Source organism: Glarea lozoyensis (genome assembly GCF_000409485.1).
Source record: "Glarea lozoyensis ATCC 20868 chromosome Unknown GLAREA16, whole genome shotgun sequence".
NCBI lineage: Eukaryota > Fungi > Ascomycota > Leotiomycetes > Helotiales > Helotiaceae > Glarea > Glarea lozoyensis.
Genome location: NW_007360990.1, coordinates 1143661 through 1158518, shown reverse-complemented (window position 1 = coordinate 1158518; position 14858 = coordinate 1143661). Strand labels below are relative to the sequence as shown.

The window sequence follows — 14858 nt, the reverse complement described above, 5'->3', positions numbered from 1 at the left end:
TGGCACAATTTAGACATCAAGCACAAGGATATTTACATTCTGGCAACTACTAAATCAAAAATTTCTAAGCCCAATACCAATAAATGCATCCCCCGAAGCTCAAACGCCCCTCAATGCGTGCAAGAAATTACCGATTCTACTGAAATATAAATACAACCCCTGACCGGTCGACTGAGATCAACATGCCGTATGGAGATTCTAATAACGCGACATCGAGAATCGAATCAAGATGTGACTTTAAGAGTTGCTGTTGCTGGAGTGATATTACGGTAGATCTCGGAGGCTTGGTACTAACGGATCTGGTACTTGAAGACTTCGAGCTAGCACCCGCATTCGGCGCTGTTGGATTGGGGCGTCCAGCTGATTCTGTGCTGAGCGTTAAGGTTGGGGTGGGATGTGCTGAACTAAATGTAGGCACTTTCTCTTCAATATCAAGACCGTTCACAACCATTGAATTCTCAACGCGATCCAAATCCCAAAATCGAACCTTCCTGTCCGAGCCTCCCGTAACTATGAAGCCTAATTTCGTAGATTCTCGTCCATTGTCATGGCTGTCCGTTCCAGTGATCATCGCACGAACTCCACGGTCAGAATTGCTGGACCCTGTCGACTCTATTGCAGTCGCGAAGCGGCCTAACATACCTTCTGGGCGATCCTCATCTACTGGCCATGGCTCGTATCCTTTAGGACTTTGGCGACTGCCTATTGCTCGATATACCTCTCTACACTGCGTCTTCTCAACATCCCAAACGGTGATTTCGCCTTGTCCACTTCCGCCCGCTACACACACCCACCTCCCACGGCCTTTCGTTGGATGTAACTCAATTCTGTATATGGAAGTGGCGCCTGGCACGCCCCAAGCCTTAAGTCGAACTCTGAATCGCAGATCCCAAAGATCTAATACTCCATGTGATGTACCAAGCAACAGCCATTGTCTTTTCTTATCAACCACAAAACAAGTAGGCGTTCCATGGTGAACCGGATTCACCATGGTGTATAGAACTACCATCGTCCTCAAATCGATGGCTATAATCCTTGATAAATTTGTGGCGATTAATAACGTCGAATTAGTTTCCACTTTGAAGTTTGTCGCCCACACCGCCATTTCACCTTTTGGGAGTTGATATTCCCGGACTACTCGTAGCTTACCATATCTCATCACTCCGCTATGTTGCACGCAATCAACTCGAACTACGTTGATTGTTCCATCGCTGGCGCAGCTGATGAAAGAGTGAGTGTTCTCGACAAAGCATAGAGCAGAGATTCGAGCGCCGACAGCATGTTTATGGGTCGCCCTAGACTTATGAGCTATGTTGCGCTCCAGCCTACCACTATCCCAGACTTTTACACACGCGTCGTCTCCACCAGTAAGGAAAAACACGTGGTCGGGGGCAATAGAGATATGGTGTAAAGGACCGACGTGCTCTGAAAAGGTTGTGACTAGAATGCCTTCAGGTTTCCAGGGTTGGGTGACTGGCTGACTGGTACTCCTACTTAAAGCCTTAGATCGACTGGATGGGGCAATTATTGGCCCGAATACAGCGATATCCATTGGGTAATTGTCCACATACATGGCGTCGAGCATCTTGAGAATGCTCGGATCGTTGCCTGTGTATGTGTGAGCGCCTCTGAATTTAATCCGATCATTCGTGCCACTGTCCATGCCTCTAGCCAATGCCAGTGCTGAGGGGTCGCCACCGGCATTTGAGAAGGGCCCCTCTACTTTACCGAAAGCATTGGTAGAACTCGTAGCCGTTTCAGGCGACGACTTTGATGACTTTGCGGAATCCTTTCGGCCTATCAAGTCCATAGCGCTGGTTCTATGATTAATAGTGTGATTGTGATCCCTAGAGTTGAGGCTCGACAATGTATCCGGGACCGAACTTGTATCATCATCGCTGGGTCTACGACTCCCGTTAAGGGTCACGCTCGGCCTGGATGGCCTTGATGATCCAGGAAACCTTGATGATGTGGTGTTGTGAGTCTCTCGGGGGGTTCCAGGCGTAGAAACAGGAGAAGCGTTATCGTGACCAGCCGGCATTGTCGGAGATAGTCCCTCACGGGTGCTACGCTTTGACTGGTGGCTATTGAATGCTGATCGGCGGCGAATCGCGATAGGGTCATCAATTGTCATTGAAGCATCTAGTAGCGCATCCGCGATTGTGTGCGGCTTGTTACTTTCGTTGAACACTCGTTTGATAACTTGCTCAACCTCCTCGGTCATCGCTTTCTCGTCAAATAATACTGTCTGTGGTGTGATGCCGATTTTGCGTAGATTGATAATATTGTTGAGATTCGAGGTCTGGCTGGCAGGTTCATGGGCCTTCGACGCAGACAATCTCCAAATGTACTCCCTCATAGATAGCAACTTGAACTCGTCCTCCGAGGTCAAACCCATGTTTCTAAGCTTTTTCAGCCACTGTTCATCCTCCTCATTCTTCGGGATCTTTTGCAATGCGTGGGGGCCAAGGTCTTTCGACAAGATTGTCGGAATGGTGTTGTTCGAGTCAAAAGAAAAGGTGCGTAGTTTGGTAGCTTGTTTCCAGAAAATGCCTCGGTCAACCTTCAGCGCCCAAGTGATGGACAGGTCGAGTAAGGAGCGGGAGAAAGGCTTCTTTAGACTGCCAAGTATGCTGAGTTCTGAGAGGTCCCTAAGAGGATTCTTGAGATAAGGCCTGATTAGGGGTAGGATAATACACTGGGTATCAGCCATCGAAAGAAAGAGTGTTGACGCAGAAAGGAACATCGCTGCGGCCTCTCGGATCCAAATGTTTGGGTGCATAGTAAAGCGGCCAACCACATCAACAAGCTCCCATGTTTTCGACCGTGAGAATAAGCCAAGCTCAGCCATGGTCGCAAATGAATGCAGGACCCTCTGGATCACGAATTCTTCGGGATCAGTGAGGGCTTGCACCATTAGTGGTAGCATAAATTCTTCCAAGCTAGTGCCACCAAGAAAAGTAGCCACGCCTACAATAGTTTCAAAAAAAGCGCACTTCAGTATCCAGTTTCGGTCGTTCAGATAGGTATTTAAATGGCTCAAGATGATATCGTTCGAGTCTGCTGTTCCGAAGAACATGCACAACTCTGGAACCGAGCCGAGAAAGGCCTGCTTCACCGAAGTATCTGGGTCCGTGATGAGTGATTTTGTATGCGCTTCTAATTCGATGATGAGCTCCGCGCGAGTGTTGTCAAACAAGCCTTGTGCTCCCGTATGGCTTTTGATGCCATCATCGGTCTCTGTATCGATGGTTGGAAGAGACCCGTCAGCTCGCAGGGTCGCAACCATGTCAAGGAAGCGAGATGCAGACGTAGCAAGGCTTCCTAAACAAGCTGCATAAGTTGCACGAACAAGCGGTCTAGGCTTCTTCTTGGATCCATGAAGGAGTTCTTGTGTATTTTGGAGTATATACTCCGGGAAAACATGTGCATTCATCGGTGAAACCACAGTTACCAGTGCCAATAGCTGGGTCATAGATCGAATGGCGGCGACCTTAACAACATCCGCAGGGTCGTACAATAACATAATAAAATGTGGCAAGACTCTGTCAAGTTTCGCTTCATCCGTAAGTCTCTCTGAAAATGCCAGTAGCAAGTCGCAGGCCCGTAGTTTAGCTGCTGAACGAGCTGTATTCCGCAGGGAGGCCACCACCAGCGCGAGAAATATAGGGGTCCCATCATCTACTGACTTCTTCGAGTCCATTACGGTAAGGGGATGCTCATTGTTTGGAATGTTGAGATGTACGGGGAACAAGTCCAGCCCATGGCCAGATGGGACACGATTTGATTTTGTTCTTTTCTCGTTTCCGTCTCCATAGCCAAGAAAATACGAGATTTTGTCGAAATCCAACCACACGCGGTCAATTCGTTCATCGGGTTCTCCAAGATTCGCAGATGCCCCAGATATTGGATTTCTACCTGATGATGGATCGGTGACAAGGCCCATATACTGATGAAGAAAGCTGTAAAAATAGTCTGGAAAGACCTTCTTCGCCCAGAACTGGAGGTATTCTTCTGCTGAAAACCTCTTCTCGGGGTCTAATTGGATCATGTGCGCGATCAAGTCTCTTACATCCTTGTCCACAATTCGACTTAGTTGAGTCTTGACGTCAAACTCTCCCCGTTGGTATCGGAACAAACTCTCCAGAGTGAGCAAAGGGCCTTCCAGAAAGAGTTCCGCCAACACGCATCCGGCACTGAAGATGTCCATGGCCCAGGTTATAGGAGCGTCAGGGTCTGCTTCTTTCCCGGAAGCAACGAAACGTTCTGGTGCCGTATAACACGGTTGTGTCTGGGGGCCTCGTTTCGCAGAGGTTGCAAAAAAGTAGTGATATTCCGCAGGATTGTCCAATGGCATATATGTAGGCTTGAATGATGACGAGAAGTCTGCCAGATATAGCCAGTTCCACGATGTGACCAAGGTATTCTCTGTCTTGATATCCCCATGAAAAATGTCCCGGCCGTGGCAGTCTCGTAAAGCGCACAGAAGCTGGAAAGCTACCCATTTCTTTTCAATATCCTCAAGGAACGGTCGTGTGCTTATGCGATCGTACAGTGAGCTATGTAAAAACTGTCGTACGAGGTATCCGTTTGTGTCTGTTTCGACGACTCGTTGATATGCAAGCGCATTGGGGACGTCAGCTAAGGCTTTCCTCTCCTCTAATAAATGTTAGCTTTATGAAACAGCCATACAGACAGAGACGCACTGATTATCTTCCGCTTATACTTTTCTAGCTTCATCTGATATGGCTTCACCATCACTTTAACCAGGACCACTCCATCACGATGCCGAGCTCGAATACTCTTCATGAATCGGGCATTTCCCATCGACTTTTCGTACACTAAATCATTTAACTCTTGTACGTCTATACCAGCCGATCCCGCTGCAAGGGCAGTGAGAGAGAACCCTTGACCCATCGTGCTGGGAGCTCTGGGTCTTCAAATAGGTAAAGTCATTGAAGTCGAAGCGGATGGGTAGCCGGGGCGGTCAGGCATCCAACGCTGCTGGAGGTGTAGCCCAGATCGCAGAACACTCAGGGAATATTCAGTTGGCATGAATACATTGTTGTGTTCATGGTGGTTGTCGATATCGGGCCGTGACGCAATGTTGGACGTTGTGCAAGACCCAGGCTGGAGCTCTCGAAGCCGAAGTCGATCACGCGACAGGGGTAGTCTTGGATAACAATAACAATCTCACGTGTAAAACGTCTACTTAAACAACCCGAATGAATAACCTATCTACAATATCGCGATAGATGAATTAGGGCACGATTCCTAGGTTCCACATTTTCTACACAAATTCCAAGTCAGGAGCAAAGCATGCATTACTGTAGTCACAAATAGCAAGTGGGTCAAGTCACTCAACCATGCTCCCTACCTCGACATATTGTACAATCTCTGTTTTTCTTGCAACACACATATACTTCTCTACGCTGTGCTATGTATGCTCTCGAACTCTTATTGTTTTAGCCAGTATTGCTCAGTGAATCACAACTATAAAGCTAGTCTAAGCTTTGCCTTTTCTCTTTAACTCTTCCTCCTCCTCCCTTTGAAGCTCGGCGTCGACCTTTGCACCCTTGGATGGCTCGTTACCGTGCATTTTAGCCTGCAGGAACATGTCAGAACGGACTTTTGCCATTGCAAAGACGTGATGGCTCCTTGTAAAGACTATGAATCCTGTGGCTCAACTTACAGGGAGAGTTGGGTCTTTCTTCAATGCTGCAACCTCTTTGGTATCCTCCTCTCCCTCTTGCTCTCGCTAGTTGCTTGTTAGAAAGCTAATTCTCTGGAATGCTAGATTGAGGGTTCCGTTTATGCGGCTTACCTTGGATTCACGCTCGAGCTTGTTGGCAATGGTTCTCTCATCCTCTGGGTATTGGTTAGCATTTCGTGTAAAACCTCCTCGGTGGTGGGACTTACTTGAGTCATTGGCCTTGTGGCTATGCTCCTTTCCCTCGTGGAATCTATCATCTTTCTTTTGCTGCTCGATTTCTGATTGAGGGACGTTTCTCTGATCACCAGCCTCGTATACCGAGCTCTGACCAACGTTGGAGGTTCCGCTCATGGTGGAGAGTGTATTTACTGAAACTCGAATTGCTTTGTTTGTAGAGGCTGAAGAAGTGAGCTGAATGAGAAGAGAGTATTTTATCTGTAGTTTATTGTAAGAATGGAAGCTGTTGATGTGCGCAAGAGGTGGTAACGCTAGATTTTAGTGGGGGATGAACCTACGTCATGATCTAAATACCCACTCGGCGTCGAATTTGATTTTACCCCACCACACACATCTGTGGATAAGTACACTCGAACTGTACCATTATTGATCTGAGGACTGGTAGACTGAAATTGATCAATTTCGCCCTTTGGATCCTTACTCGACCCTTCGTGAAAATTAAAACGGCAGGTAAAGAGATTGGACAAGCTACGTATATGGTTTTGAGAAAGTGACACTCATCGCATCTGATTCAAAAAGAAGAAACAGGTTATTTGCCAAAGTGGCTGGCGTGGGGTTCTTCTTTCATGCTAGGCATCTAGCAATCCATCTCAGTTTTTAACCCCAATGTGGTGGTGTAGCCATCGAACGCCGTAGTTCAAAAGAGTAGTCGAGTCGGCACCTACTCTATACGGCAGTAGTGTATGCTTTAACATACTTCTGAAATCCTCGGCAGCGTGGCGTTTTCCCAAAGTAGGTACAGCCTAGAGCTTCTGGAACTATTTGGGTTAAAGTGGTTATATAGCACTAGCTCACTAGAACGAATTTTAGCTATACCTCGCCGAGTATATTAATTTGGGGGGAAAGAGTCTTGTAGTCTGGCAATTCCTCAATATTTAATCTGAACCACATACTTGTACACCTAAATAGATACTCGAGCTTTATATATAATCTTTATCTAAAGTGGACTGTCTAAGCGTGGATTCGTCCTGCTTCCACCCCTTAGAACTAAGCTGTGAGCCGTAGTACAGAGCCGGCCAAATCATAAATTTCTATCGCAGAAAATTGCTATGGCTAGACTATCGAACGGCTCGCCTACTCTTTTTTATGAGTCTTTCCTAATTAGACTAAGCTGTGCCATCTCCTACAGTGTCTTAAGACGAGCGCTGGAGCTCGTAGGCATGTTTTCGGCCTCGTCAACTTATTCTGCCAAGATGTTGATAGCCCTTTACAAAGCTGCCAGCCTCTTCTTAGCTTATGTATCATTATATCGCTGTATGTTTTTCATTCAGACGTTCGCGCTTTCAGTTGGCCAAATAAATGCGACTGTTGTTGTCACTTCTCAATCTGTCGCCTTGTCTGAGACATTTCCATGGTTCGCGCTCGAGCCCTTTTCTATCCCTCTACTAATTCTGTCGCATTTTTGATTATAATTGAACAATGATTCGTTTCGTTTCGTTTTGTTTCGTGGATCCGTGATCTGACTTGTCGACAGCAGCGAAATTGCTGCACGAGCTGCAGGTTCTCGAAAACCTGGGTGCAATTGGCCATTCGATTACAAACTCGGGCTGCTAAACATCATTTAACATTAGAAAAACCAGATTAAAATAGCCATAAACCTGAGCCCAAGGAAACAGAACTTACGAGTAGCCATGAGTTAGTCCAAAAACCTCATGTCGATCAAACCGAGTTCAAAACTATCCCATATCCAGACCGAGTATCAGCATGGATAATATTCACCACCCGTTTGCTAATTTCGGAAAACCTCGACATCCTTGCTGCAAATCTCCAAGCGGCTGACGTTGTCGAATCCGCAAACGAGAACATCTGCTTCGATGGACAGCGTCGATACCACCAATGATAACAGTTAATTTTAACTCATTTGGGTAATTCTTGCTATAGCGGACTCCCATTGGCCGCCCCTTCCAGCCCAGCCTTGTGGTGGTTTCTACAGTGAGTAACTTTCACAGCACAGCAGCCAGTATTCCACACACAAAAGACACGACACATCAATTACGCGTTGACGATAGTCGTTTGATTTTGACCATTGAAAGTTAGGCCAGCACTGTATCACAAAGCGATTTCATACCTCCAGGTGGTTGAACTTGAGCCATCCTCCCGAATAGTTTCCTTACAAGTCCAGGAAGATAATGCATAAGTGTCCAACTGCTAGGGGTTTAATGTTGATTATTCCGACTGCTTGGATCCGGGTAAGCATTGTCAATTTGTCAATGTTGGACGTAAAGCTCAACCGCTGTTTGACACAAGCTTAAAGAAATAATGTTTTATGTGTTGTGCAAGCCTTTTAACAAGAGGTTCGGTACGCATGATGATGATGCGCCAATCCATGAGCTCTAATGCATCCTTTTCTTGTGCGTTTTTACTACTGTGAGGCTTGAAGAACAACAAGAACAAGAAAAAGTACTAGAGCCTCGAGAGGCTGGAGAATCAACAGTTTCAATTGTCATGTTCTCATACTTTAGCCGGTACGTATCTGAAAGCTTCGTCACTGATCGTATCTGGAGAGTGAGGCTTCTCGAGTGCTCCACAGAGGTGACAGTTCTTTGTATTGTTCCCTAGCAAGTGTCTTACGACCAGTAGGACTTTGGAAGTTTTGTAATCCTCGCTATGTGTTGAGATTCATACCTTCTATTACAGTCCTTCTGCTGGTTGAGTTATGCCAGGGCTTTAGACTTATCTTCTTTGGTAAGTGCAACGGGTACCTGGAAGTTTCATGCACCTAGACAACCATAGTAGTACGGCAGTAGTGGATTATGTTTGATCGGACAAATTTATCACTCGGCCATGCGTTCAACAGATAAACTGTTGGCCGTTTGTGACCGGGCATTTAATGCAATTCTGCGATGGCTACACGGCTCTATGCTTTCTTCTGGACAAGATCTGTTTCGTCCGGGACACATTCCAGGTTGGAGAGTCGACATTCATCGCGCTGTTTACGCACTAGTTGGAAAGTGCTCGTTAGGTTTAAATTTGACCTTTGTTAGTTAGCTTGTCACAATGAAAAAACCCGAAAGATACGCAGTGAAGTACCTAGCGTGGTGACCGGGCTCGTCCCGAACATGACCAGATCGAACGATATCACTACTGTAACATACTAGCTTCTGTGCACCAGAGAGAAGACTTACTACCAACTAAAGACAGGTCAGAAATGCTGATTGTTGAATGTTGATGGCGGTTTACTGTCAGTCCACGGCCTTTGTACCTCGCCCATCATCAACCTCACCCATTTAGCCAGATATTGAGTGCTACACAAGCTGAAGCTTACCGCATACGAGCAAAGATTTCCTGGCCATGTTGTGTTCCCCAATTGAGATGAGAAGCATTGCATACACTAACACGGCAGCTTAAGCGGTAGACTTTACGCTTGCGTCGAGGATGATGCTTCCCACAGCAACCGGCGCCTTTTATTTTCCGAATTGTCTTCGAGTCACTGCCGTTTTAAACAGTAGCAGGGCCCTCAGCTCGTCCATCTCTTGCTCTGGTGTTCGGATCTGTATTGGGTCGTTGTTCGTTGTTCGTTGTTCTTATGGGGCCGGCCATGGGTCACTGACCAGACGGGCCATGGCCTGACCGCAATAATTCCATGTCGTTACCATGTCTCCAAACATTCAAATATTGTGCATAAAGATCAACAGCGCGCGCCATTACCTAGGTATTCTTCTCTCATCGGATCTCAGCGTGCCTGTGCAGCACTGCAGCAGCGACTCCCAAATTCCCAATTCGGTTCCTGTCTCGTCTCAGCAGAATCTGCACAGGCCTCCAGCTCCAGCACCAGCACCAGCTCACCTCCCGTTGCCCGTCCTCCGCCCCGTCCAGGCTTTGACCGGCCCTTTCCCCTTTGGAAAGTTACCTCCCTCCTTCTTCTCCTCCCACTCCCACTCACCTCCCGTCCTCACGCCTGCACCCAACCACCTCCACCACCCACGCTCTTTTGGTCCTTTGGATACGACCTCACATTCGTTTGCAATTTCTCTTCTTCTGCTGTAGACTTTTCAGTCTCCCAGGCCTCGACCATCGCGTAACGCCATTCGCGAAGTCGGTCTTTTGCATACAATAATATTCGCTTTTTTGGCCTCGACATAATTTGCTGTCGCGGTTTGCTGAAAGGAGGAAAAGATCACCCGTGGTCAACCGTTTGGGTCGCGCGTCCCATGAATTTCGGAGGAGGAACCAGGACCAGCCAAAACGAATTATGAGGGAGGACACCTGGGAACAAGGCCACGACCACAATAACAACACTGCTGCCGTTCACCTACCGTCGAGCGACGATGCCAATTGTCACCGCTCTGACGCTCATCTCTCTCGCGCGGCGATGCCTTCGATTTCGACGAGAGCTTGCGGAGAACAGCACACGCGCAAACCACGGACGATGACCTTTGGTGTCAAAACCGCGCTGTGGTCAGTTCTAGCGACGGCGCCGATGGTTCTGGCACAGAATCAGAATTGCGTGTCGCTTTCTGGCTCGACTGAATGTCCTGCGTTCAGTGCAGCTTCGATTTCAACAACAGACGAAACGCTTAGAGGATACTTGTAGGTCTATCACGGTTGTGTTTGACGTCTCGGGCTAACCGGGCTATTTTAGCCCATTCCTGCGTTCCGTTACGAATACTTCAACGTTCGATGAACAATTGCGCTCGTACGTGTCAATAGGCTACGCGCAACAGAAGTACGTTTCCCCAGAGACCTACCGTGACATTTCGGAGCTAATCGCCAGTAGGTATCAAGAATTGCTTGGTTGCGATAATGTTGACTTAGCCAACACCACCAATCTCTACGCCCGCTTTACGAAGAGCGTACTTTGCAATGCAATTGTACAGAACTCGGTGCAGCCTTGTGGCCTTTCGTCGGCCAACTCTCGTCCGATATGCGCATCGGCGTGTGTGAGTGCATCGATCTAGGTGAAGAGAACTATACTAATATTCGTGTAGGCCGACAACGCAGAGAGTGAAGCATTGATTGTTGCCAACAACGCCCTTTGCACCAATCCGGGTGGTAATGCCGATAGGCAGATCAGAGCTGACTTCACCAATTGCGCCTTGCCCGCAAACTCTCTGAGCGGTACCTGCATCGATGGTGCAGCAAACGAACCAACCAATTGCGGATTCGGTAACAGTACGATTGGACTTTGTCAATATTGTGGCTCGGGAGGGCAGAACAGCACAGACACGTGCTGCTACAACTCCCGAGCAGACGAGAGGTGCGCCGATGTAGTGTTGCCTACTATTACTGCCTTCATGACATTTTCTACCGCTTCACCAACGGCATCATCAACGGCAGTGCCGACTTCGGTAGCATCCGCGTCCGCAACCAATACGGCACCATCAGGTTCTTCCCGTCGGAGTGGATTGAGCGGCGGAGCCATTGCTGGGATTGTCATCGGTTCCATCGCCGCGGTCATGGCTTTAGCAGCCCTTCTTTTTCTTCTCGTGCTCTGCCTCAGGAAACGTCGTCCGGGAAGCCAAGGAAGCGTATTTAATCAACCTTCACCCGCAAGGAAAGGACAGAGCATGGCTTACAACCCTGTCGCCGCCACTAATACTACGCCAGAGGGATATGAAGTCCTTCCAGGAGGACGGATTGCCCGAATGTCAGCTCTAGAAGCTCAAGCAGAATCACCACCCCGTGAGACCCGAGCCGGCACTGCACTGTCTGGGGCGAGCGGCGGTGCTGCCTATGCTGCTGGACGGAGCCGCAGACACGAATCATCGTCAGATGAGTATAGTCCAGTCTCTAATAACAATGGCGGTATATTGAGACCTCCTCCAACCGCACGACGGAATGGCTCTCTATCTAGCAGCTCCGCCTTGGGTTTCGACGACCCTCAATCACCACACTCTGGCAGTGGCGGAGACATGTCATCACCGCAAGGAGTGGCAAGTCAGCAATCGGAGCAGTTGCCGTTCTTCAAAGACTATTATTCGTCTGATGAAATCCACCCTGGAGACAAGGTTGCCACGCTCTGGGCCTATCAACCCAGAGCCGGTGACGAATTTGCTCTAGAACGAGGTGACATGCTCAAGGTCGTAGGCATATGGGACGATGGATGGGCGACCGGGGTTCTGATAAATGAAAATGCCGAAGACTGGGAAGTAAAGAAGCAAGCACAACGCGATAGCGGCGTCTCCCACACTTCTGGCTCATCCCCAAATGCCAGTGGAGAGATCAAGGCATTCCCACTAGTCTGTGTATGCTTGCCAGACCATTGGAGGAAAACCATCGAGGGAGATGGTTCTACAGAAACGACCTCGACTGGCCCTCACGGCGGCAACACATGATGATCCGAATTATGCTTCTTCGCTTTCTTATTTCCACGGCTCATGATGGTGTTATGTTTTGGTCCAGGAGTTCGGATTCGAGTTTTTACATGTTATATTCACAACAAGCGCATCGAGTCACAACGACAACCCATTATCGCGCGCTCCACATGCTCAACACTGTCCGAGCAATACCCAAAGCTCAACGCCATATTCTTATAGACTGTCATTTGCATAGCCCTTTATTTGCATCCGCGATACGCTAATAACGAAGGCCTCCGGTTTATCAACCGCTAAAGGGTCACTTTTGATAATTTTGCCGACGACAGATGACAAATTATTCTGGATAGATACGTGCTCGTGCCGGAAGATGCACAAGTGAGCTTACATACGCTACAATATTTTCCTTTCTATATACCCAATTCTTGTATTCACTATTTGATGGGGGGGCGACTCGCGATGAGGTACGGAGCGTCCGGGTGCGAAGGAGGACAAAGTTAGTGTCCACTGGTTGGAAGTGGAATGACAACGAGGTGTTCTGGCTGTGGTTTATAAATCAGGCTAGTATTTTAAGATGCATTAGGTGACGAGTCGAAATGCTTTGGTGATTGGGGGGTATAATCGGTTCGTTGAGTGATAATGCCTCACGCATGGAATGGTTCGAATAGGATAGGAAAGTAGATAATTACACACCTACCAAGACTACAATTTCTGATTTCTTCGTGATAGCGGGCTAACATACCAATAGAACGCCATTGTGTGTCCGCAAAAAACTGTTCTATAATCCCGGCAACGCAGATTAAACAATGTTCGAAGCAAAACGCCCAAATACAAAGCACGCAGGGTATCCAGTCTAGTGACATGAGTACCTAATTAGGTATCTGAGAGAATGAGCTTCGTCTATTCCATCTCTATGGTCCCAGGCGGTTTCGAGGTCAGATCGTATTCGACCCGACAAACACCGTCGACTTCGTTCACAATCCTCGTACTAACTCTCTCCAAAAACTCCCAATCGAATCTGAATATGTTCGCCGTCATGAAATCTGTGGTCTGCACAGCTCTCAAAGCAATGACCTGCTGATGAACTCTCTTGTCCCCCATCACGCCAACCGCCTTTACGGGAAGAAGAGCTGCGAAGGCCTGTGATATTTGGTCATAAAGACCTGCGGCTCGGATTTCCGAAATGAAGATATGGTCCGCTTTTCTAGCAATCTCGACTTGGGATCTGGTAACTTCACCGAGAACGCGAATGGCGATTCCAGGTCCAGGGAATGGATGGCGCATTACAAGTTCGTGGGAGATTCCGAGCTTACGACCTAACTCGCGGACTTCGTCTTTGAAGAGCTCGCGAAGCGGTTCAATCAATTTCAGGCCTTGGCCGTTCATCATTCTCTCGGGAAGACCGCCTACGTTGTGATGAGTCTTAATAGTTGCCGACGGGCCCTTGAAGGAGATGGACTCGATCACATCTGGGTAAAGTGTTCCTTGAAGAAACCACTCTATGCGCCCTGCTTTTGCAGAGTTGGCAGCCGCGGTTTCGATTTTCAAGGCTTCGGCCTCGAACACGTCAATGAAGGTTCCACCGATAAACTTTCGCTTGGCTTCTGGATCATCATGAATTCCTTTCAAGCCGTCGAGGAAGAGATCGCTTGCATCGACAACTGTGAGATTGATACCGAGGTTTTCAGTCAGCGTCTTCTTGACCTGTTCACATTCGTTAAGGCGCATACAACCATTGTCGACCAAAACAGCGTGAAAACGGTCGCCAATAGCCTCATGCATGAGTTTAGCTGCTACCGTCGAGTCGACTCCTCCACTAACCGCCCCAAGCACTTGACCCTTTTCACCCACAAGAGCTCTAATCCTGGCAATTTCCTTATCGACAAACATATCCATAGTCCAGTTTTGCTTCGCTCCACATATCCCAACTGCAAAATTCTCAAGTAGTTTGATTCCCCGCGGCGTATGTGTTACCTCTGGGTGAAACTGAATTCCATATATGGACTTGGTCTCGTGCGCAATAGCCGCAAACGGTGCATTTTTTGTGGTCGCGACGGTGTGAAATTGCGGAGGAAGAGCTCCCAACTTGTCTCCATGTGACATCCAAACCTTGAGGTCGTCCTCCAAGTCCTTGAAAAGCTTGTCAACATGTCCATCCACTCGCTTGGCTTGTAACTGGGAATGTCCGTATTCGCGTTCTGTGCCAGCAACAACGTTCTTTCCATGATGCCAGGCAATCTCTTGCAATCCATAGCATATACCGAGAATTGGCACGCCAAGTTCAAAGATGGCCGGGTCAACATGAGGGGCATCTGCTTCGTAGACAGAGTAGGGGGAACCAGACAAGATAATGCCTTTAGGAGACCAGGACAATTCGGATAGTTTCTGGGTGCACGGTAGCATCTCAGAGTAAACGTTCAGTTCGCGAAGTCGCCGAGTAATTAAATGAGTGTATTGAGATCTACGCAATCGTTAGAATATATTTGTCAACCTGCCCTGCATCGATTACTACTAGGAAACGAACCCAAAATCGAGTGTTAGAATCGTGTCAAAAGTCTGGTGAGGCTCATCTGGAAGGACGCCATGGTCGCTCATCTTGACAAGTTTGTAAAGTAATTGGTATGAGAAGAAAAGACTGTTTAGGTAAAGGATTG

General features: G+C 47.9%; 4 protein-coding genes across 4 annotated transcripts; 1 reads left to right on the top strand and 3 right to left on the bottom strand.

Moving 5' to 3' along the window:
* Positions 1 to 136: 136 nt before the first annotated feature.
* On the bottom strand, positions 137 to 4917 carry GLAREA_07644 (Protein kinase-like (PK-like); the record flags this gene model as incomplete). The annotated part of the gene is made up of 2 exons (XM_008082331.1): positions 137 to 4659; positions 4707 to 4917. The coding sequence occupies 2 exons, from the start codon at positions 4915 to 4917 to the stop codon at positions 137 to 139; spliced, it is 4734 nt and encodes a 1577-aa protein (XP_008080522.1).
* Positions 4918 to 5506: 589 nt separating this feature from the next.
* Positions 5507 to 6064, bottom strand: GLAREA_07643 (uncharacterized protein; the record flags this gene model as incomplete). Its single annotated transcript, XM_008082330.1, has 4 exons — positions 5507 to 5605; positions 5693 to 5758; positions 5825 to 5868; positions 5920 to 6064. 4 exons carry the CDS (start codon positions 6062 to 6064, stop codon positions 5507 to 5509), a joined length of 354 nt encoding a protein of 117 aa, XP_008080521.1.
* Positions 6065 to 10142: 4078 nt separating this feature from the next.
* Positions 10143 to 12225, top strand: GLAREA_07642 (SH3-domain-containing protein; the record flags this gene model as incomplete). The annotated part of the gene is made up of 4 exons (XM_008082329.1): positions 10143 to 10480; positions 10533 to 10616; positions 10668 to 10830; positions 10879 to 12225. 4 exons carry the CDS (start codon positions 10143 to 10145, stop codon positions 12223 to 12225), a joined length of 1932 nt encoding a protein of 643 aa, XP_008080520.1.
* An 879-nt stretch (positions 12226 to 13104) lies between these two features.
* Positions 13105 to 14799, bottom strand: GLAREA_07641 (Class I glutamine amidotransferase-like protein; the record flags this gene model as incomplete). Its single annotated transcript, XM_008082328.1, has 2 exons — positions 13105 to 14665; positions 14729 to 14799. The coding sequence occupies 2 exons, from the start codon at positions 14797 to 14799 to the stop codon at positions 13105 to 13107; spliced, it is 1632 nt and encodes a 543-aa protein (XP_008080519.1).
* Between the last annotated feature and the right edge of the window lie 59 nt (positions 14800 to 14858).